At 43.4% G+C, this 22,621-nt stretch overlaps 1 protein-coding gene across 2 annotated transcripts in view; it reads right to left on the bottom strand.

Annotated features, from left to right (window-relative positions):
* Cerkl (CERK like autophagy regulator) overlaps nucleotides 1–17,420 on the bottom strand; it is a 91,988-nt gene extending 74,568 nt beyond the window's left edge. Inside the window, exon 1 of one of the 2 annotated variants that reach the window (XM_075984761.1) lies at nucleotides 16,927–17,420. In XM_075984761.1, the coding sequence (XP_075840876.1) occupies nucleotides 16,927–17,122 (196 nt within the window). In that variant the 5' untranslated portion in view covers nucleotides 17,123–17,420. The remainder of the gene's footprint in view (nucleotides 1–16,926) is intronic. The other variant, XM_075984763.1, reaches the window with a different exon arrangement.
* Nucleotides 17,421–22,621: the final 5,201 nt, after the last annotated feature.

Here is a 22,621-nt window from a genome sequence, read left to right as displayed (position 1 = left end):
GGCTAGCCTGAAACTCCATGGATCTGTGACCTCCTAGGACTGTTGTCCTGCACCCCCTCAAGGCAAACGTCTTTGCCCACAAACGCAGTCCTTTCCTGATTTGGGGGCCGAAGGAAAGGCGTGATGGGGTCCTAGATGGAGAAACTGCCTCATGCACAGTATACCCCCACTTTTAGGGTGTCCACCTTCAGAGCACATATGTGAAATTTTTCAAATCTCATAAAAATACTCCACGGTGTAGAAAAATAAAGAAGTCTGGGGTTTATTCTACAATCTTTTCCTAAAAGCAACATGGTCAGATGTTTGCATTTTGACTTTCCCTATAATTTTCTAACCCTTGCCCGTTTCAAATTTAAACCATAGTCTGACACAAAGTCATTATAAGACATTTGACATATGGAATATAAAGTAAATATAGTATTAGTATGGTAATAAATATAGTGTGGTGAAATGATTAAATAAAACTGTGAATAAATTGATATACTTGGATAATTTATTATAGAAATAATTGTGTTTCCATTTATAAAGTGTTTCCTCAGCTCCAGAGCTGTTAACCAAGTTCTGTATCTTTGCCTTTTAAATTTAAAATACTTACTGACCTTACTTACTCCTATATCATAATCCATAACTTTAAAAGGCATTATTAAAATTCAGTGCTTAAGAGGGCCTTTTAATTTGGAAATATTTATTATCCTAAGGCACAACTCGATTTCTCCCTTATATATAGGGATCAGAGAGACAAAAGGAAGAAATCCAATTATTTAAAGCAGTAATCCCTTAACGCTAGGATTTTGTTTTAATTATGAAGAGTGTGTCTTATTAAAAACAAAACAAAGCCTTGTCCTTTAAGGGAAGAAACCTGATGTTTCTCTAGTGAACATGTAAACAAAACTTTCTAAATAATGCTTAAACAAATTAATTTTGCTATTCTTCTATTTCCCGTGGTATTATTGGCTTTTTAAAAGAGCATCAGCTAAATAATTGCAGGCCCACCTGCTCAGGGTAGCTACAGGCATGACACAATCTTCATGGAAATATGTTTCTTCCTATTAACCCCGTCCATACGGATAGCACAGACAAAATTAAAATTCACCGTGCAAACAGCTAATCAAAGTGTAGGAAACAAGGATTCATTGAAAAGAGCTAAGTAGTTATTTATATAACAAATACCACTCCAGATATGCACAACACCTGAAAACCCCTTCCAAGAATGTGTCCCCAAGTCTCTCACTCCTCAAATACCTTGTGTGGGGGAGATGGTTCAGAGAAGTAGCTATGATAAAGCAAGCTGTGTCCTCAGGAAACAGGGAGTCTCTGGGAATGGCTCTTATTCAGGCTCGCTTCGGTTGTACACGGAGACAAACTAAACCACAATTTGGGAAAATGATATTCCCTTTGGACCCATCCAACCAGCCCACTTAAGCGGTTGAGTGTTGGGCACAGAAGGCAGAAGCAGATCCTTATTTCTCAAGGGACCCCCCAGTCCCTGGCTCTCCTATTTCATGTCTAGATGAAAAGCTACTCAGGCACTTGGCTTCACTTGGGTCTTATCCTCAAGACTAACTCTTGCAGGGATCCTAGTCTCGCCATCCCCTGCCCAGTAGAACTAAGTTCTTGATGAGAAGCCACACAGATGCCATGGAAGCCAAGGCTGAGCCATGAGAGACGGGCACAGAACATGATGTCAGCCGAGCAGTGGCCAGCTGAGCAACAGAAGGTTATTCTAATGATGTAAGGCACCCAAGGGGCCTAGGGGGACCTAGGAAAGCCAGAACTACTGAATGAACATGGAGATTTCAATGATGGCACTGCTGAGACCCTGCATGTGAAGAAGGCCAACAGCTGAGACAGAAAAGCGTTCAGCAGAAAATAAGAGAGTGCTGTTCCAGTCACGTCAAGACATGTTGTGGACAGGACCATAACCACTGTGTTTACTTTATCAGGTTCAGGTTTAGTGGTAAGTGTACAGGTGATGCATTTAACTAATGATGGCTTTTAATAAAATCAGACGGAAAGTCTATCAATTTCCCAGAAAAAAAAAACACAAGGGCACATACTCAAGGGGAGTTCGGGGTTCTCATTTCATACAAGGGCACATACTACTCAAGTGGAGTTCGGGGTTCTCATTTCATACAAGGGCACATACTACTCAAGGGGAGTTCGGGCTCTCATTTCATACAAGGGCACGTACTATTCAAGGGGAGTTCGGGGCTCTCATTTCATCAATATTCTACACTCACTTAAATGCCTCAAATGGTAACATATTTATGCAAAGAAAATAATATGTCATGTAAATGGAAAAAAACAAAAGGTAAAGGGAAATGAGAACAAGAGAAAAATAGGAAATAAAAGAAAATGCAGTTAAAGGTCTTAATTTCTACTGTTCTCCATCAAGGGTGGTACTGAAGGAAGGGCCCCAGACTGTCATACACGACCCCCTGTTATCTACAGGCATCCCTGGTGCCCGTGAAAACAGATTCCAAAGCCTTTTCACTTCCATTTCCTTTGCCTGACCTTGCACAATCACTAAAGACAATAAAAAAAAAAAAACACTAGCAACCCAACAAGATCCGAGAGAACAAAAGCTAAATCACTACTAAACATACGTGTTGCTGTGTATAGACAACAGTATTTTGTGCACTGGAAAGTTATCTGGGGTTTATAGGGTTCCTAAAGGATCCGTTAAAAGAGCATCTTTTATTTTCAAATGTCAATCAGTGACACAGTTGAAAAAGCAGTCACAAAAGGGGCTTTTAAAAATACCATGTGTAGGTAGCATCGATTTTTCTCCTAGTTATGAGATAGCAGGGCTGGCTAAATTTATTAATATCAATATATAAAGCATAAAATGAGGCTAAAAGTGGAATCTCTTATATTTGCATTTAAAATGTTGACTGAAAAACTGGAAGACTTAAAAAGGAAACTGTAGATACCACCACAAAGCTAGCAGATGTGACTTCGGGTCATCTGTACAAAAACATAAGCATATGCTAAAGAAATCTGACACTATCGTGGAATCAGTTGGTGTCTAAAATAATAGCAGCTCCTTATGTCAATGTGGTAATATCCGTATCAAATGCACAACGCATTATGTTGCAACAGTGTATGCAGACAAAAGAGCATGCTAGCAGAGGTAATGACCGGGGCTCTGACTAAGCTGGAAATGGAGTACAAGGGTACTTCCAGGAAGCAATCTTTGTGCTGAGTTGAAAGCGATGCATGGCTTGGATTTTCAGAGCTGGCATTTCAACAGCCTTACTTCGACTTTTATAAAGGCAGAACAGACCACATATCAGCGTCTGAGTTTCTATAGAGACCCCCAACATGGCCTTATTTACTCAAGAATAATGCCAAGGATAAGTGCTAAGTTTAGAATATAAACATGAACCCCTTTACCGGTGGTTTGAGTGTGGTTTCCCGTATCTATTGGCTGAGCAGATGTAACTGTTGGCCCAATATCTTAAGTGCAGAATCTACTTCAACACAGAATGCTGAGAACTTCTATAGTACTACTTTAGGCACAGTCATCTCACCCCAGATGAAGCTGTGAATAATAAACACAATGGATTCTAATTAAAATGTGTTCACTGAAGGACTTCACACCCTCAAATGCAAAAAGCATCCCATAGTTGTCCTTGTTAGGGTTCACGCGGTACACCTTGAGTTCCAGAACACATCATTCCCCACGTATAATAGGATGCAGAAGTCCTGCGAGGACCTAAGATTCTCAAGTACCAAGATGGCTCCAGGTAAACAAAAGTTGACCCCCAAGGCACTGGTTTTCCAAGATCTTTCCAGGACCAGAGTACATTTGGTCCTGACGCAAAACATTCAAACAACCAGAGAAATGATAGCTCTCTTTAGCTTAGACGCTAAAGACATTTTTTTCTGAAATGTGACAAGTGCTAAAGTTAATAAAAGTAAACAACCTTTATGAAAAATTCAACCTCTACATTTTTATTAGAGTTTCCTCAAAGTATTTAAATGAAATATCTAAATATATGTGGGATATTAGTGGCTATTAAAATATAGTACATCTAACAAGACCTTCAGCATTATTTTGTCTGTCAAGGGAACATCACAAAAATATACTGTCACCCCTTCTTACTCTCAGAGCATGAAAGCATATATAAAATATAAGAAACGCCAATACATGGCAGCAGCCGCTCACTGCTGCTGCTATTATTCTCCCAGCACATACGGACATGATAGTTTGAGTAATGTTTGTAACATCCACACACAACTGAGCTAAACATTAATGTTTGCGTCAAACCAAAATAAGATTTTAAGAAGTACATGAACTTTTCATAATCTCAAAATACTATAAAGTTACTTTCTATACTAAAAAGCTGACATATTTACAAACTGCAACTTCACACTTTTAGTTTTCTAATAACTGCTGGAAATGTTCAAAGATCATAACCTTATCAACAGCTAACAATATTTTCTAGATATAAAAACTCTAAGATTCCATTAATCCCAAGCAGCAGCTTCCATTCCAATAAGAATCAGGATACAGGCAGGAGAGACCCTGAGGCTTCTAGAAAAGACAGACCTTAGGTTTATGTGGCTTGACGTACAGTCAGTCTTTCAGGAGTAATTCCTCCTGAAATGCCTGCTCGGGCAGTTTCCCTTCTGCTGGGCATTTTACTAATCCCTGACCCATTTGACGCAGGGTCTTTGGGAGGATCTGTAGCAGAAGCAATGCTTTGTAGTCTATCCGCGGCTTATAGATTACCACACTGAAAAGTGATGTCCCCATTGCAGCGTTTCTCTCCCTTGGGCCCGACATCCTCCAAGTTCTGTGACCCTTTCCCATGCATCCATCCTCCCTGTCTCCACATCCTGCCCCTTGGTCTTCTGGTATAGGAACCACCATCCTCTTCCACAGCCCACTGGTCTATCCTGCCTGCCACCTTGATTGCCTTTCCAAACCCAAACAATAAAACAAAACAAAACAAACAAAAACACTTGATTTTCACTAACATCCATCCTGCGCTACAACATTCAGGTTGAGAGCACGTGTTAGCGCTGTATCCAAGTTGTGTGTTATTACTGTCCCTTCTCATAATCCTACACAGACCGAGTACTTACTCTCCAAATAAGCTCATTCTCAAAAATCTCTCAGCATACTCTCAAAAAACTCTCAGGACTGCTCCCTTCTCTCTTTGTCAATGTTGCTAACTCCCAACCAGGCTCGGAGGCCATCCTCAAGTTCACTCTATCCTGTTGGTTCTCCAGTATTCCCTTCTGTCCATAGAACAAGATGCTTTTCCTTTCTCTTCAGCTGTTTGTACATGATCATCCGCAATGCCCTGCAATACCTCACCTGCACAAAAAGTAAGCCACCAAGTTAATTTTTTGCTGCTGTCTCTCCAAGAGATTCTATATGCCTTGAGGTAGAAACTGTCAACCTGATTATGGCGTCTAGCAGAAACCCCAGCATGTAGTGAGAGCTCCCTAAATGAAGTAAAAACCAACAAATCAGTAAGAGAAACACAAATTAAAGTGTGCAGAAATACCGTTCTCATCTCTCAGGCTAGTTTTGAGGAACACTCCTTAGAAGAACATTTCAGGAGCCCTCAAGTGCTAATGAGAGAAAAACTGAAAAGCATAATGCATTCAAGGAATTCGGAAACCTTGGAGAAGTTTATAGACATGCATTCTTTGACTCAACAGTTCCCTTTCTTAAAAAAAAGACTGTTACAAAGGCACACTGGGAAAAGCACAAAAGTGGCGGCACTGGGGGCTTTTGTTGCACATTGTTCACGATACCAAGCGTCACAAGAAGTTCAAACCGTCACTGGATATCCTGCTGCACTGAACTGTGGAACACACGGGATAGTGCTGAGGAAGAGGAAATGGCTCTCCCTACGTCATGGTACAGAGCGCCCCACAACAGCGTGCTGCAGAGCGCCCCAACACAGCATGCTGCAGAGCGCCCCTCTACGTCATGGTACAGAGCGCCCCACGACAGCGTGCTGCAGAGACCTCTGTAGAGTGGAAAGGTGATGCATGGTGTCATATTTTAATTGTAAAAGGCCAGCAAGGTGGGATAATAAAATATATGCATGTCTTCTTACCTTAAAACGTAATAAAAGAATAAACCCCAAAGTTGGAGAAATGGCTCTGTAATTAAGACCTAGTAGTGCTCTTACAAAGAACCTGAGTTACATCCCAGTGCCCACTTTGGGTGGTTCACAACTGCCTGTATCTCCCACTCTGGGGGGTGCCACAACTCTCACCTAACAGACACTTCACACACATGCACAACCACATACTCAGATGTGCATATGCACACGTAATTAAAATTTTTGAAACTAAAACTAAACAACTTAATAAAATTTCTATTTTTCATAATTGACTCAGAAATTACAAATTGAAATTACAGAGAAATGTAACAAACTCTCTTGCTAACGGCCTTAAATTCTGAAAGAAAGTATACGATCTTGTCTTAAAGGTTTTAGGATTCAAGTTGGGACCCTATCACTATGTGGGATATAAGACCAACAACTCCCGAGGGTACTAGAGGACTCTAGGTTCCCTGAAGGGTCAGCAAAACAAGAACTGCAGGCACAAGGCGAGGTTGCCAAACTTTGGATCCGATCAACTCCATTGCTAGTAAATCTTGGGACAAGTAATTTAATGTCAAGCGTACTAAGAATAAAGTTCCCTTCTATACTACAAAGCCTTGTTGCAAAGGTTAAGCAATATAAAACACGTAATACAGAACCTGGTGGGATAAACCCCAGTTGACGTGTGGTTGCTATTTGCAGCCAAGCATAGGGCATGTGTAGCTGCTGTAGAGCTCACACAACACTGATTCTGGTGCAAAACCATGGAGCAGTCACAGGACTCCCCTGATGCCAGCTGGTATATTGGTTTAGACTTTGTGCTTACTGTAAGTGCATAGCATTATACTTTTGACACAAAAAATAAAATGTTGTGAAAAATATTTCCTCTATATGTATGTGTGTGTTTGTATGTGTGTCTGCCTGTTTGTATGCATGCCCGCCTAGTTCTAGATTTAGTTACTTCTTACATTGAGAATCCCTAAGGTCTCGTTTACAAGTCAAACTTTAGCAGAAGGTTCAGTTTCCAGCAACTCCCTCTCCTTTATTTCATTCCTGATCTTCCTTTTGCACAACTGAACTTTGGGAACCACAAGATCGTATTGTATGAGGAATCACAAGATTATAGGAAGAATTATAGCTAGAGTTCCTTTCCTCTGGTACCACACATATGTATGAAAGTTCACAGAGGCAAAACCCACTCCATCAGCACGCAACACTCTAGCGCCAGCCCCACACACTTAAAACTGTACCAGTCATGCAAAATGCTTTTCAGGGGGCTGCATTTCAAACTTGGCGATGCTCTGCCGAATTGTCAAGGAGTCTGAAGTGCTGTCTAGTCACCAAACATTAGGTGCAGTGACAAGCAGAAGCAGCCACACAGCAAGACCTCACAACTGCAAGGAGTTGTATCTGCAATATTCCTGGTCCTCTTTAACAACCCTAACCCGCTCTTGTCAACTTGCGTGCATACAAAATTGTGCCAGAGTAGGCAACCATCTCCCATATCCAATAGTACTCGGTTGTCTGTAGCCCTTGGCTCGGCTCTTTGAGTCTCTCTTTGCCCTGTTTATATTTCTGTCGTCCTCCGTAAGACCTCAAGCTCTGGACAGAGCCATCTGGATCACATCTTTAATCTACTGACCTTCGCCATCCTCAGCCCCTGAGTGACTCTCACTGCGTGTCCCTGAGGGGCCGAGGAAAGATTTGCCCCCTCTCCCAGGGGGCACTTGTGAACCAGTCCCACTTCCAAAGGGTCCACAGGAGTAAAGAGAAGGGGGAGGAAAAAGGAGAACAAAACAGGTTAAGTCTGAAAGTGTTGTCTTTGGATGGGACCACGTGGTCTCCTCATCCTTTGGAATAAGCACGAGTCCACAGAACATCACAAGGTCAGACAGGATGCTGGCCATTTCAGATCAGTAGCAGATAGATGGCTGTCAAATTTCAGTTCAGACACTAAGCACGTGACTGTGGTGAATAGCACAACGGTTGTGTCCTCTATCACTAGCTATGAACCCACAAGTAACAAAAGCTGCCGTGTGGACTCAAAAGAGTTTAAAGTAGCTGCCGCTTTAGGATTTCCAGGTTTAAAATTGTTCATTTTTTTTGTTTGTTATTGCTTCTGATTTGAGTTTGGGGCTTGAGCTCCTCTGCCTTGGCCTCCTGAGTCCCACCATCCCCAGCCTGGCACTCAGTTGCTTTCCTCGTTAACCGGCCACTCAAATGGCATGGCTCTCTCCATCCTGTGCTGGGACGAACATTTTGAAAATTATGCCTTCCTGAGTCAAAATACACATTAAAATTACATCCTGAGAAGAAAGCAAACTTTTTCCTTTGTTCTTAGCAGTACTAGGGACTGAACCCAGGACCTCGCAAGCATTTGCTCCCTGAGCCGAATCCCTAGCTCAGAAAACGAACATTTCTGTCCTCTGTTTCATTGTGGTGTTATCTACCGCACTTGCCACCCGCCTCTTCTTGTGTTAGATCTGTAAATTCAACTTCAATCGACAAACTAGCCATGGCTCTGTTGCTCAGACAGCTGCTGGCGGGGGGTGGGACCAACTTAAAACGCAGCATCCCACAAGGTCGGACTGGCAGTCCCACATGGAGAAGTCACCGTTTGTTATAAGTTGTTATTGTTTGTCTGGTTATGATGAAGACCATATTACCTTAAAAACAAAGACCTTGGGTCATTTCTACATGACAGACACTTGAAAAACTTTTATTAACAGGGTAAAATACAGTTACTACCTAAAGTTGAAACTTCATATCCGATGTCTTTTAAGAATTCCTTCAAGTCTGATCACTTTGGAACATCCCACGCCAAGGGATTTTCTTGTTAATGTGTAGGATGACGACCCAAAGCCTCAAGTCTTACTAATTACCGCTTCCCTAATTCACATGAGGAACAGGTCATTTTGGGGGTTAGCCCCTGCTTCCATTATTTGTGACCACACGACCCTCTGACAGATGTCTCAGTTTGGATGTACACAGCAGAGTCTGGGTATCTGTTTCGCTTACATCTGTTCCCAAACAGCTTAGGCAGATTAATGCTTAGAATATGCCCCGCTCAGCAGAGCCTCAAGTGATCAGCAACTCCCCTTGTCTTCACAATAATCATTTCTGAAAAACAAAAAATTTTTTTTTGCTTTCATATTTTTCTACATTACTTTCTTGCTGCTAAGTTCCCAGTAAGTAAATGTGTTTGTATCAACTTGTAGATGGAGAAAATCACTTTGGCTCATAACAAGAGATCCTTTCAAGTCTCTGTTATGAAGCCTGGTTTCCTGGATTTTACTGGTCGCTGATCTAATTCAGCTGAGCTCAGAGCTGTGGTGGGAATTATTTTTTTTTTAAAGAAAACAACTTTAGATTATGTCAGAGGTAGTAAATGTGTAAAAATAGAATTGAGAATCAAAATTAAAAGCTGAAACCCTCATTTTCTATAAAAATGATTGAAACATAATATTTTAATGTTAACATAATTATAGAGTCTGTTCAGAAGTTTGGGAGAGATCACGTGATAACAAAGCAAAATTAAGATGGGCTAAGATGTCCCTTCTGTATAATATGTGACACTGGCTGGCAGACAATGTCTGTGGGGGAGCCCTGGCCTATTTCTCATCACGCCCTGGTGCTGGGGAAGTGAAGCGCTTCCTGTTTCCCACATGGTTCTTCTAACGAGAAATTCACTCTGCTACAAAGTTTCTGCCATAAAAATAAAAGTTTCTCCACACACACCAAAAGCCTACACACACTAGCCTTTCAACCCTTACTTTACTTCGTTGGACAAAAATGCCCTGGTTTCTATTCTTTAGACTACAGCTTCTCAGGTGATCAGAACTGGTGGTCTTTGGAGATGTTGGTACAATGCAAATCCTTCATTTTGCAGGGGAGTAAACTGTCACTCAGCTGGCTTAGCTGATTTGTCTAAGTCATTTTCACACTTGGAAGTTCCAGAGTTAAGACCTAACAGCCTTCTGTATCCAAGCCTGACACTCTATACCACACATGCAAACAGAAGTGTACGGCTCTGATAATGTATTCACACACGCCAAGGTGGTGATTTTAGTGCACTGTGAATCTGGTGTAATTTTATTACAACTCACCACCTATACTGAAAATCTGAGTGACCTTCACAGCCCAATGGTGAGACTTGCTTTGGGAAAGTTTTCTTTTAGATGGCCATATATGGGCACAGGTGTGGGTCATCCTTTTCTGTTCACCCAGAAGCCTCAGAGCAATGAGAAACGACAGAGGAGACACGTTCCCAGCATGAGAAACATGGGAGCTATGGACATGTGCAAGGGAGATCCCTAAATCCATCGTTTGTAAAGGAAGTACAACCAAGCTTTATCTAGCCCAATGCCCCCACACTCCTCGCTTTCTCTATCAGTCATTTTTGTTTTACCGTAAAGATATAACATCAGGACAATAAAATACCTTTTTGCTTGGGATGTACAAAGTCTTGCACCTTCTGCTCCAATCTAACGCTCCAAACTAAAGATGGCCACATGACAAACACATGCTCCTAGGAGTGTGTCACTGGCTGAGACAGCAAACAGTGCAATAGGCAATCATTACTATTGAAAACATTGAACTCTGGAAACATTTGCGCTAGTAACAGCATAGAATAAGACAGATGAATTCAGCAGTTTTGACTCTATGCACTATGTCTACAAAAGGACTAGGTTATCACAGTTCATCACAGGTCCACGAGAGGCCTGTAGAGCTCTATCCCTCCCAGTGAGCTACTGTCTACTGATGGATTCTGAGGGAGGAACAGTCACATCCCTAATTGTGCAGTCACTGAGGAGCCCCCCAGGCTTCAGGGGATAGATGTAAACTCGATCGCACTAACGATCCTGGCAAAATTCCATGGGCCTCAAGAATTCAATGCTTGTATTTTAGGTAGGAGAGAGACATTTGACAAGATATGAGACCACAATAACCAGAATGCACATAGGAAATAGCCAAATAACAAATTCAGTAAAAGTTGAACTGTAAACAGGTAAATGGCAGCTGTACCTGTCCACATCTTTCTGGGCTTCTCTGTGAATCTCGGCACCGTATACCCTGTCCTGCCACCACATGGAGAACTGCCTAGACTGGGCTTTGCCCTTGACCTGCTCTGTCTTGGCAGAGTTCAGGTCTCAGGTTTATGTGACCAAAATTTACATTTGGTCTCAGAAATCTCGCCTTATTCCACTCTCATTTCTTTGGGGTTCTGCCCACTTGTAGATCACAGACAGTTACCTTGTCAACTACCTTCTACCAACAGGAATAAACCCATCTATGATCCACAAGTAAGGCAGTCACAATTTGCAGGTCTAATCAGAAGATCATTAAGAACCATTGCAGCAATAAATAAAAATCATTCACTGAAATGGATAATGCCTTATGGTCTATATAGTTTATATGACAGTGCTAGATTCCTGGTCTTTATAACCCTGAAGCTGAACAAAACAGAAACTCCCTGCTAGACTCTCACAGCAAAAACTACGGCAACACTGACTCTTATGTTAGAAATCTGGAAATAATATAAAGACACACAAGGAACTTGTCCTCTAATGAGAATAAATGGTTATTCATGTTTCAGTATATGAAGCTCAAATGCCTAATGAGAATGGGGGAAAATATATAATGAATCTTCATTAGTTTTAATGAGTGTAAACATGGAAGCATTGAAAGAAGAGCAGAGGAAGCTAATTCTGGGTAGCAGGGGTTACATGAAAAAGTTAGTCTATGGGGCTCTATCTCTGTCATCCCACCTATAACACGGTGCTGAAGTCTGAGGACCACACTGAGAAATAAAGATGCAAAGCCAGACAGGTGTGTATCATCGAGACCTTTTGCTATGTTAGAGCGTCTCCTAGCCCATTCCCTACTCAGTGGGTTTTCAAAGAAACAAACATGGTACCATTAGGCAAAGTGGAAGCCAAGAAGACAGACTCACCACCATAATCAAGAAACTTTTGGGGCTGGAGAGATGGCTCAGTGGTTAAGAACACTGCTTGCTCTTCCAAAGGTCCTGAGTTCAATTCCCAGCAACCACATGGTGGCTCACAACCATCTGTAATGAGATCTGGTGCCACCTTCTGGCCTGCAGGCAGAGCTCTGAGAACACTGTATACATAATAAATAAAACTTAAAAAGAAACTTTCGCTTTTATGTACTATATATGCTGTGGAATAATCCTTCTGTACACTGTCAAAATGTGTTGTTCTCATTGTTAAATTAGATTTGGGGGGCAGAGAGAATACTGGCAAGAAGGGTGGACTCAGAGAAGTCGCTAGAAACAGAGAGGAAACAGGAGGTGCAAGATGAAAGAGAGGTAACACCACACACATAGCAGAATGTAGTGAATAGAAATGGGTTAATTTAAGTTGTAAGAGATAGTAATAAGCCTGAGCTATCGTTCAAGCATTTGTAATTAATAATAAGACTTGATCTGGTTATTTGGGAGTGACTGCTGCGACACAGGGAAACTCCACCTCCAGTTACACGTTGGAGATGCACTTCAGAACATTTTTTATAGAGTTCCAGTTCATTTATTTTTCTTTTTTGAGACAGGCTTTCTCTGAGTATTCCTGACTAGCCTGGAACTTGCTATGTATATCAGGCTGACCTCAAACTCAGAGATCTGCCTGTCTCTGTCTCCCAAGTGCCGGGATTAAAGGTGTGCACCACCATAGCCTGGCTATGAGTCTTGATTCTTACAGTGGAGAAGGGAGGTGACAATCCTCCTGTGGATGATGAGGAATTGCTACTTAGCAATATGTATCATGATGCAAGGCACCAGATAAAACCGAAGCTTATGCAGTCAGCAGTCAGTCACAGACTTGTTCACCCAGTGAGTGTCTGTGCATCTGGTACTTGCCAGGATGCTGAGAGTAAAGCAAACAGATTTCTGACTGTCTTCCTTTCTCCAGCTCTGGACTCTGTCATTCTTCAGTTACACTGTACTTAAAGAGCCACATCATGTGAATGGCAGCAAGTGCCCATCCTACTTCTGCCTAAGGATGCTGACCTTGGGCACAGACAGCACCCTAAGGTAAGCGAATCCTAACTCCCTTTGCTGTAGTGGAAGTGAATCAGGTTAAGAAAAGCATAGTGGCTTTATCCACATGGTCTCTAAACTCAGGCCTTTCACTTTGTCCCTTGGCCTAAGTATAGCACCCCCTACTGTTTTTATTATTAGCCCCAATAGTTCTTTCTGGGCTCACATCTTATTTGACCTTCAGAAATGCAGTAACCCCCCTCTCTGTCCATCAGAAATGTGTTCAGTGGGTGTCTCAAACTAGGGATGGTCCTGACTCCAATATACAAGCTCTGTCAAACAACAGCAGTTGATCAAATATCAAAGACATCCACAAAGCTACTTTGGGCCAATTAGTACATACCGTTTGGATATTCTGAACAGTTGGAATATGCATGGGCTACACTGGCTGGAAAGCATATGTAGAGTCACAATAGAGCAGACTCCTTGGGAACACCAAAGTATGTAGAATGAAGTCCCCAGTGAAACTGAAGAGCTAGGTGCTTTTGGCATCAAGCCAATGGAGTTATGGTCATAGGAAGGAGAAATTCTAAAGAGAAGGACTGGAATTTTCCATTGGATTGAACTATCAGAAATTGCATCTAACATTTTCCTGCGCACTTTCAGCAAGAGAGAGCAGAGTTGAGGGATAAGTCAGAGGTAATTCAGAGGAGTTGTATGATTCCATTCATTGAGAAGATCTGGAAGATCATTAGACAAAGAGAGAAGGAGGTAGAGAAACAGAGGGAATCTTTGAGGACCCAGACCATGGGCTGTAGGGAAGGACAAGTCTTGAAAAGGAAGGCTAATGCCTAAAAACGAGGAGACAGCATCCTTCCTTATCCCAAAGTGAGACTTCAGTGGTGGCCTTGAGAGATGTACAGTCATGGATAAGCACACATGATAGGAATAGAAACCAGTCGTTAACACGGAAGACTCCTAAGGTGGGCAGTTTCAGTAGGGATGGGGGAGACCATCATCAGTGAGAAGCCTTGTGCAAGAGATGCTGTGAATAATTCTAGAAGAAAGAAAAACAAGAAGACCTTTATATTTTCTACTTAATTAAACCGGAATTTCTTGTCCCCAGGCCTCTGTTGACGTTAGGCATATTCTATTACACTCTTGACTGTTGCTTACCAGTTATTATGCCTAGACAACAACCTTTCATTTTTCACTCTTAATTTATTCCTTTAACATAGGATGTCTTTCCAATATATAACATAAATTTAGTGAGATGAATCGTCTTCTCAAAATTCAGATCTTGTTAGAACCTCGGTTAGATCCATACTGGGAAATAGTATGCCACTGCAATTCAGCTAAGAGATTATCCTAAGTTTGGGTGACTTTGACCTATGACACCAACTGACCTTACAAGAAGGGGAGGGAAGACATGGAGACAATGTCAGTACATGTGAATACGTGGAGCTATGGAACCCACAAGCCAAGGAATGCCAAGAAGCGCCAAGCCTAAAGGCACAAGGAAGGAGTCTCTGTTCTTCAGAGGGGTATAGGAACTGAACTCAGTATCTCACACACCCCAGGCAATCAGCAATCCACTCTACCACTGAGCTACACTCCACACCCTCACTTAACATCTTGATTTCTGATAATACTGCAAATCCTTATGAAATATCATTAAACTCAATTTTCCTGCCTCTCCCCTGATTATTTGGGATGTAGGGACGTAAACAGCTAATCAGTCCTTTAAGCTAACTTCCCGGTTATAAGCAGATCTCTTTCCTTCAAGCACAGTAAATTCTTCAAGAGGACACCCACATTAGATCACCTCGCAAAATATTGTTTACTTTACGTTTGGGGGATGAGTGACAGCTCACAGTCCCAACCTTTGGGGTCATGTATTTTGGTCACAGTTCCAGCCTTTGGAGTCATGTATTTTGGTCACATTCCCAGCCCTTGGGGTCATGCATTTAGGTTTCAGGCAAAGACACTAATCCTTGGGTTGTGTCTTTGAAACATTAATCAACATATCTGAGCACTAAATAGCAAACCATTTAACCTGTAAGGGAAGAACTGCTTACAGGGCTAATATCATCCTTAACAAGACCTAATAAACTAAATGGAAGACATTTCTTTGTTTAAAGAAATAAGGCCCAAATTATGTGCTGGTGAGTCTAAGACCCCCACCTCCATCAGTAGGGCCTCACAAACCTCATCTCTACAGAGGATAACACAGTGGTCCCTCTAAATCAGCTTTGAGTCCAGGAAGGGAACCACAATCTCTGTGGTCACTCGCTTTCCCTGCCAAAAAGACCATCAATTTGTCCTAATTCCGGCAGTGCTGACCTCCAGGAAAATACATTAGTGTCTTTGTTCATCACGCTCAAGATGGACAATATGGGGAAGGCCACATAGTACTTTGTTCCATCAATGAAACTGCTAAGATACTACAAGCTTAAAAGTTGAATGCTCTGATAACAGCTCATCTATACCATGTAATATTATTCAGAGACCTCATCACCCAGCCCTGCCTCAGGATGCCAGCCAGATACCTGCCAAGCGACAACAGCCAAGGCCTCCTCCACCACACACCTCAACACCATGTCCTCCTAAGTGTGCTAGCGTGGGTACAGACTTTCCCCTGCTCTGGAGCCCCTTCGCTCTTTTCTCATCACTCCCGTCGACATTGCTGTACCCCATTGCACCCCACTGTGTTTAGTAGAATGCCTCTTGAGCTGCTGGACAAATGAAAAAGGCGGGCTTCTGAGGAGCCAATATTAAAAGCTCAAGGTGTGTTAAATACCAGGTGTTAATTGCAAAGACAACAAGCGTGCTCAAAGGGAGGGAAAGAAAACCGAAGGGTCTGAGGGCAAAATTAAACAGAATAAGCATTTGCAAACTTCGGAGCAATAAAACTGTCAAGAGAGCTTTCAAATTCTATTACCAGGAGTGCTAATTAAACCTATTTTTCCTAAATCACCACTGCTAGAGAACAGCATTTCTCCGCCACGATTTGCCTCTGCGCTGCAGGCCCAACCTACCCAAGGTCTCCCTGCACAGTCTGAATGCTCTTGGCTGGTAGGTTAAATTGGTTCCCTGGGCTAATCCAAATTCTAGTTATAAACATTTACATCCCCTAACCCAGGCTGACTTACAGACTAAAGGGAAGAGTCCACAACCCGGTGCCTCGCTTGTAATTTCAAAGGTTCAGGATAATACTTCATCTTGGGTTTTCAAAACACGTGAAAACATTTTCCTTAAAGCCCAAAGCTTTACTGAAGTGAATGTCACTGCGTATGGCGCTAGGCTGGAATTCACACTCCAGGCTTATGATGATGGTTTCAGTTTGTTAGACTTTTGAACTTTTGAAACTTTAAACAATGGCTTTACCGTTCTATGACAAACAGTAGTGCCAGGAGTTTTGGCTCAGGGGCAGGAGGAATCAGCCGTTTTTAATTTTATAATCACGTAGTTAGTTAAAATAGGCTGTAAACCACATTCCACTCTTCTCAAAGGCACCTCTAACAGGTGACTTGAAATATTTCTAACTGCAAATTGCAGCATCGTGTTTTCTAATTACAACCTTTAAGACGGTAAGTTTAAGTAAATAGAAAAAAAATCTGCGATGCGATATTCTTCAGAAATTCATTAAAAATAGGGCTTCAAAACTTGTTACAAGTAGAAGGTGAACTGCAACTTCCAGGTTTGCAACTATTCCCCCCCCCCCCACACACACACACACGCCAGGAGGCCTGGAGGCTGAAAGTCAGCTGGGTTTCTGTGTCAGGGAGGAGGCAGGAGGACGTGGTGGCTGCGAAGTACAGGGGGCATGGGGATATTGGGGGGCCCGCCACTCACCCGCTGGGAGCTCTGGCTGGATGCGCCTCCACCGCAGGGTTTTCTGGCCCAGCACCACATCACAGCTTTCCCTCTGGATCTCGAAGATGCCCCGAAGCAGAACCCGCTCAGGCACCGCCTCTGGGAGCTGCGGGGACGCGAAGGGAGTCCCCTCCTCCAGGGCGCCCACCCGGCTCCCGCGCTTCCCCCGGAACATAGCGCGCGGGATGCGGGGCGAAACTGGGGACCCCAGGAAGCCTTTTGGGAAGAAGAGTGTCCACAGCGTCTGTCTGGGCCGCGTCCCGTGCTGCCCGGGCAACCGTGCAGGGAGCACGGAGGGAGGCGGGGCAGGAGGGCGGGGCCGCTGGAGTTTCCCCTGCTCTGGGCCTCCAGTGCCCTCCCTGGGCCATAGCTGCCCAGTAGGAGTTCCTAGGCTGTGAGCATTCTCCAAATTGGCTTGGTAGGCATTGCCTGGCCTGGTCCTTGTTAAATAGAGTGCAGGTTCCAAACTGGCTTGGTAGGCATCACCTGGTTCTTTCTTAAATAGAGGGCAAGTTCTTAGGCCTAATTTAGTACTAGCGCTCAGGAGGCAGAGGCAGGTCTACTTCTGAGTTTCAGGCTTGCCAGTTACATAGTAAAACTGTCACAAAAAAAAGAAGAAGAAGAAAGGGAGGAAAGGAAGGAGAGAGAGAGAGAGAAGAAAATCTGTATCTCTAAGAATCTACTTATTGGGTATTGAAGAACTTGCTGGCCACGAGACACAAGAGTTTCAGTGTGGCAGGCTCGGTCCACCTTATCAGGGGTCTCCTCGGAGATTCGCCCAGGAGTTACGTTGCCTCTATGACTATGTCTGTGTCTCTGCCTAGGAGTATCCACAAACTCCTGATTTGCTCAGACAAACGTGCATCTTGCAAAGTTACTATTAAGGGCAAGCACACCCCTGGTGTAGTGTAGCTATTCAGAGCCTTTCCCCAGACGCCCCCTCTTCAGCCTTGGCTGTGCCTGCATCTGACGCTGCTTTTGCCGTCTGTGAGAGACCACAAAGAGCAGGGCGCGTTCGGTGAAACACGGCTACTGTCCAGCAGTGAGGCCTCCGTGTTCACCTGTAGCTTCCTTCTGCCCCTAGGGCCGGCTCTCCGCTGTGATTGCATATTTCAGTTACCTGGGAGTGTTTTGCTGTAAGTTGCTATCTTCAGGGATGGCATCCAGATTTCACACACAGTTCCACGTGTAAATCCAGTTTTTGGTCAGGACTGAGACTCTCAACCAGAAAGCAAGAGTGGACTGGGCGCTAAAGAGGGATTTACAAGATCTTCACAATGCTGTGGTGTAGGGGAAGTTAGGTGCCGAAGGAGGACTTAAAGCCAGGCTCTCCAGAAGATTCCATTCACCCCAAGGCAGCCAATCCGCACTCTGTTCTGGTCAGACTTGGTCAGAAGACCTAGTTGCAGCAGTGTTGGGACCATTTGGAGTCCAGCTGCTCTTCCCTGCTAGAGATCTTCACTTTCCTTCTGATTTGAGTTACTGAAAGCTGTGTCAAAGTTGTTTACCAGCTCTGCTTCACGGGCACGTGCTGTCTTGGCCTTGAGGATCAGAGGATAAGGTTTGCACCTGTTGGCCCACCTGACTGTTGGGTATATGAGCCTCCGTGGTGCTATTGAATAAAGGGCTTCTTACCAGTGACTAGAGATCCGTGTCCCTGTCTCTCTGTCTGTGTGTCTTTGTGTGTTTCAACCTCCAGCCCCTTGTCAGACAGGCATTGTGCACTGCACAGGAGTGTTTTTCTGGTCTCAAAGCTCAAACTGTTTGCTGTTGCCAAATCTTTTCCAAACATAATCTCCAACATGCCAGGCCTGCAGGGACTTAGGTCCAAGGCACTGAAGGCAAATGCTCAGCCTTCCTGGGTAGTACAAATTCTAACTGTTCTTAATAATAAAAACCCAGAGATAGCTATAAGGGTTAATGCTGAAGATCAGAGAAGCAGAGCAGCCAGCCACTAGAGAAGTTCTTACCTCTACAAATGCTCAGACTGAAGGGGAAATCCAGTCTCTACGAATCCTCTGACTATATCTCCAGAATGCGTCTGACGGCTTGACTCCTCCTATCTTATATTCCTCTCTCTGCCTAGCCTTATCACTTTCTGTGTCTACCTCTCCCAAGCTGGGATTGAGGTGTGAGCCACCACCACCTGACTCTGTTTCTCTTTGAGTCTGGATCAATCTAGTGTACCCCAGCTTCTTATACCTTCATAGGGATATCCTTCTTTAGGTTGGCAAGGTTTTCTTTTGTGATTTTTTTGTTGAATATATTTTCTGTGCCTTTGATCTGGAGTTCTTCTACTATCCCTATTATTCATAGATTTGGTCTTTCTATGGTGTCCCAGATTTCCTGGATGTTAAGAATTTGTTTGATTTTATGTTTTCTTTGACTGATAAATCTATTTCCTCTATGGTATCGTCAACACCTGAGATTCTCTCTTGCATCTCTTGTATGTTGGTCATGCTTGCCTCCGCAGTTCCTGTTCATTTACCCAGATTTCCCATATCCAGAATTCCCTCTGCTTGTGTTTTCTTTATTGTCTCTATATCAGTTCTCAAGTCTTGAACTGTTTGAAATCTTTGCTTTACCTGTTTGATTGTTTTTTCTTGGTTTTATTTGATTTCTTTCACTTTTTGTTTGTCTTTTCCTCCATTTCTTTAAGGGAATTTTTCATTTCTTCTTTAAAGGTCTTCATCATCCTCATAAAGTTGCATTTAAAAATCATCTTCCTCTGCTTCTTCTGGGTTAGGATGACCAAGTCTTCCTGTTGTGTGACCACTGGGTTCTGGTATTGCCATCTTGCTTCTTAAGTTGTTGAATGAATTTTGCATTGGTACCTACCCATCTCTTTTTCCATTGGTGCCAACAGTGTCTTTGCCTCTTGGTCCAATCCTTGCAATGGCTGGCTGTGACTTTGGGAACTGTTCTTGGTCTGCTCTGTACTGTTGCTGTCTGTGTCTCTGGGAGCCACTGAGGTCTCTCTTGGCCCGCTCCTTGATCCACTCTGTGCAGTCACAGCCTGTGCTTCAGAGTTTCTCTCTTGGTCCCTTCTGTGCAATTACAGCCTATGCTTCAGGGTTCCTCTGAGGTCACAGGGGATAGGAGGGTTTGGGGGTGGAGTGGAACTGGTAGCTTACAGAGTCCTCTCAATGGGATGGGGGTATTGGAGCAGACTACCTCCACCCTTTCCTTTTAATCCTTTGTCTCATGCCTCCCTCTCAACTCACTACAAATCCTGTGCACTTCACCCTTCTGACTCACACCTGTCCTCTGACCTCCTGTGTGTGTACTAACATGCACAGAGACAAAAGCCACATAAATGGGATATGATGGGACCTACCTGTGACTCCAGGTCTCAAGCAAGGAAGTGGAGGAAGGGGAGTCAAAAGTCAGGATTTTCTTTGACCATATAATGAGGTCAAGATCAGCATGGGTACATGAAGATCTGTCTAAATCCAAAAGAAAATTGAGGTGTCAGTGAACCTCCCATTTTTCTTGGGGAGTACTTATTTTATGACCCTTCCAGCTCCTAGAGCTGTGCTGTGCTTCTGGGCTCTGCCCTTTCTTTCATCTTCCAAACCAGTAGTTGCACAATCTTTCTGTTTCCATTCATGGATCTCTTTCCTTTGCCTGACTTTGAGCCTACTCTGGCCCTCTTAAAAGAAAGGGTGTGATCCCATGAGAATCGCCTAGGTAATCCTTAGCTCAATGACATCCACAAAGTCACTTTTGATGTGTGAAACAATGTATTCAGCAGGCTCTGGCGATTGAGATCCGCAAGGCTGTAGGCTGTTGTTAATCTACCTTATTGTCCTCTATTTGTCTTTAAAGAAGTTACTGTTACCTGTTATACACTGTCCTGTATTTACTTCTTCATGCATTGTCTCACTTCCTCACTCACTTAGTGTCAGGGCTGCAGTAATTACTTGATAGACATCCCCTTGTTGCAGTGGGAAATGAGCTCCTTGATGGCGGAGCAATTAGCTTGTCCACCACTGAGTCCCCAACGTTTAGCATAACTCCTAGTATAAGGTACATGCTCAGTGAATATCTGGAAGGGTTAATGAACTCCTTCAACTTTTGTAACAAGGAGTCTAAAGTATCAAAAACTTGTTCTCTTAGTTCCTAAAGATGACTTGACTTTTGAAGTAGGCTAATGGTCTCTACCTTCATTCCTGAAGAAGCCAGCAACAACACCGCCTAGTTCAAAACTGTGCACAGTAGAATGGGGTGGTAATTATGTGACAGCCCCCTTAAAAAGTGTTCTGTGTAGCATAAATAGCAGAGAAGAATCCCTGGGAGACAAGACACTTGGCTTATTTGAGGGCCATGAAGGACAGAGCAGGAAAACATGACCCATGTCCCAGATTGTTTTCCATTGCTGTGATAAAACCCGTGGCCGTATTAGTTACTTTCTTATTGATGTCATAAAACACCACAACCAGAGCAGCTTACAGAAGGGTTTATAAATTTGGGGCTTACAGATCCCAAGGGTTAGAGGCCATAACCGCAGATTAGAGGTGGAAGACGGCAGCAGCTGGAACAGCTGGGAACTCACACCTGGAGCATCACACAGGAAGCAGTGAGAACTAGAAATGAATCAGGCTTCTCAAATCTCAAAGCCTGTCCACAGGGATACACTCCTTGCTGCAAGACCACACCTCCTGAGCTTCCCCAGACAGCCACTAACCAGGGGTAACATATTCAAATGGCCAAAACCTATCAGGAACACCTATTTCAAACCACTACAATGACCAAACCAACTTGGGAAGGAACGAGTTTATTTCCACTTACACTTTAGAATCCATCATGAAGGGAACTCTGGTGGAAAACTGAGGGAGGAACCTGGAGGCAAGAATTGACGTGATGGAGGAATGCTGCTTCCTGGCCTGCTCTCCAGGCTCACATTCAGTCACCTTTCTTCTACACCCCAGGACCCAGGGATGGCATTGCCAATATTTGCCTGGGCCTTCTCACATCAATCAAGAATATGCCCCTATGGACACACCCACAGGCCAATCTGATGGAAGCCATTCCTCAAGTGCCTTCCCTCACCTGACATGATTCCAACTTGTTTCAAGATGAACATACACACACACACACACGTGCATACACACATATGCATACACACAGTCACAATCACACACACAGAAACACATATGTGCACACATATGGCAGACACACCCAGACCCATGCACACACAGACACACATGTGCCTACATGCAGACACACCCACATTCACACACAGAGAGACATACGTATGTGCATATATGCACACACAGACATACACACATAGACACACACAGGGACACACATATGTGCATATATGCACACACAGACATACACACATAGACACACACACACATACACGAACCATTACAGATGGTGAAGCTGGAGGAGGTCAGCAGGAATGAGATCACAGGGGTTACATAGGTCCTGTTTCCAATGTCCACTCTTAAAAAATTATTACCCAATGAATTAAACTCACTCAATCCTTTGTCAGCAAAATTTTGAAACTCACAAATTTTGGGAGATTGAGGGACTGGCACAGAATTGACTGTTCACTGGCCAGGGTTCAGAGCCATTGCAGTTGGTCCCCACAAAAAAAAAGCTCCTTGTCCCCTGCCCCATTGTGGTGTCTCTGTTGGCAATGGAGTCATCTGTCTCCATCTGACAC

Source organism: Microtus pennsylvanicus, chromosome 9, assembly GCF_037038515.1.
Source record: "Microtus pennsylvanicus isolate mMicPen1 chromosome 9, mMicPen1.hap1, whole genome shotgun sequence".
NCBI classification, from domain to species: Eukaryota; Metazoa; Chordata; class Mammalia; order Rodentia; family Cricetidae; genus Microtus; species Microtus pennsylvanicus.
This window is presented reverse-complemented; position numbering and strand designations above follow the sequence as displayed.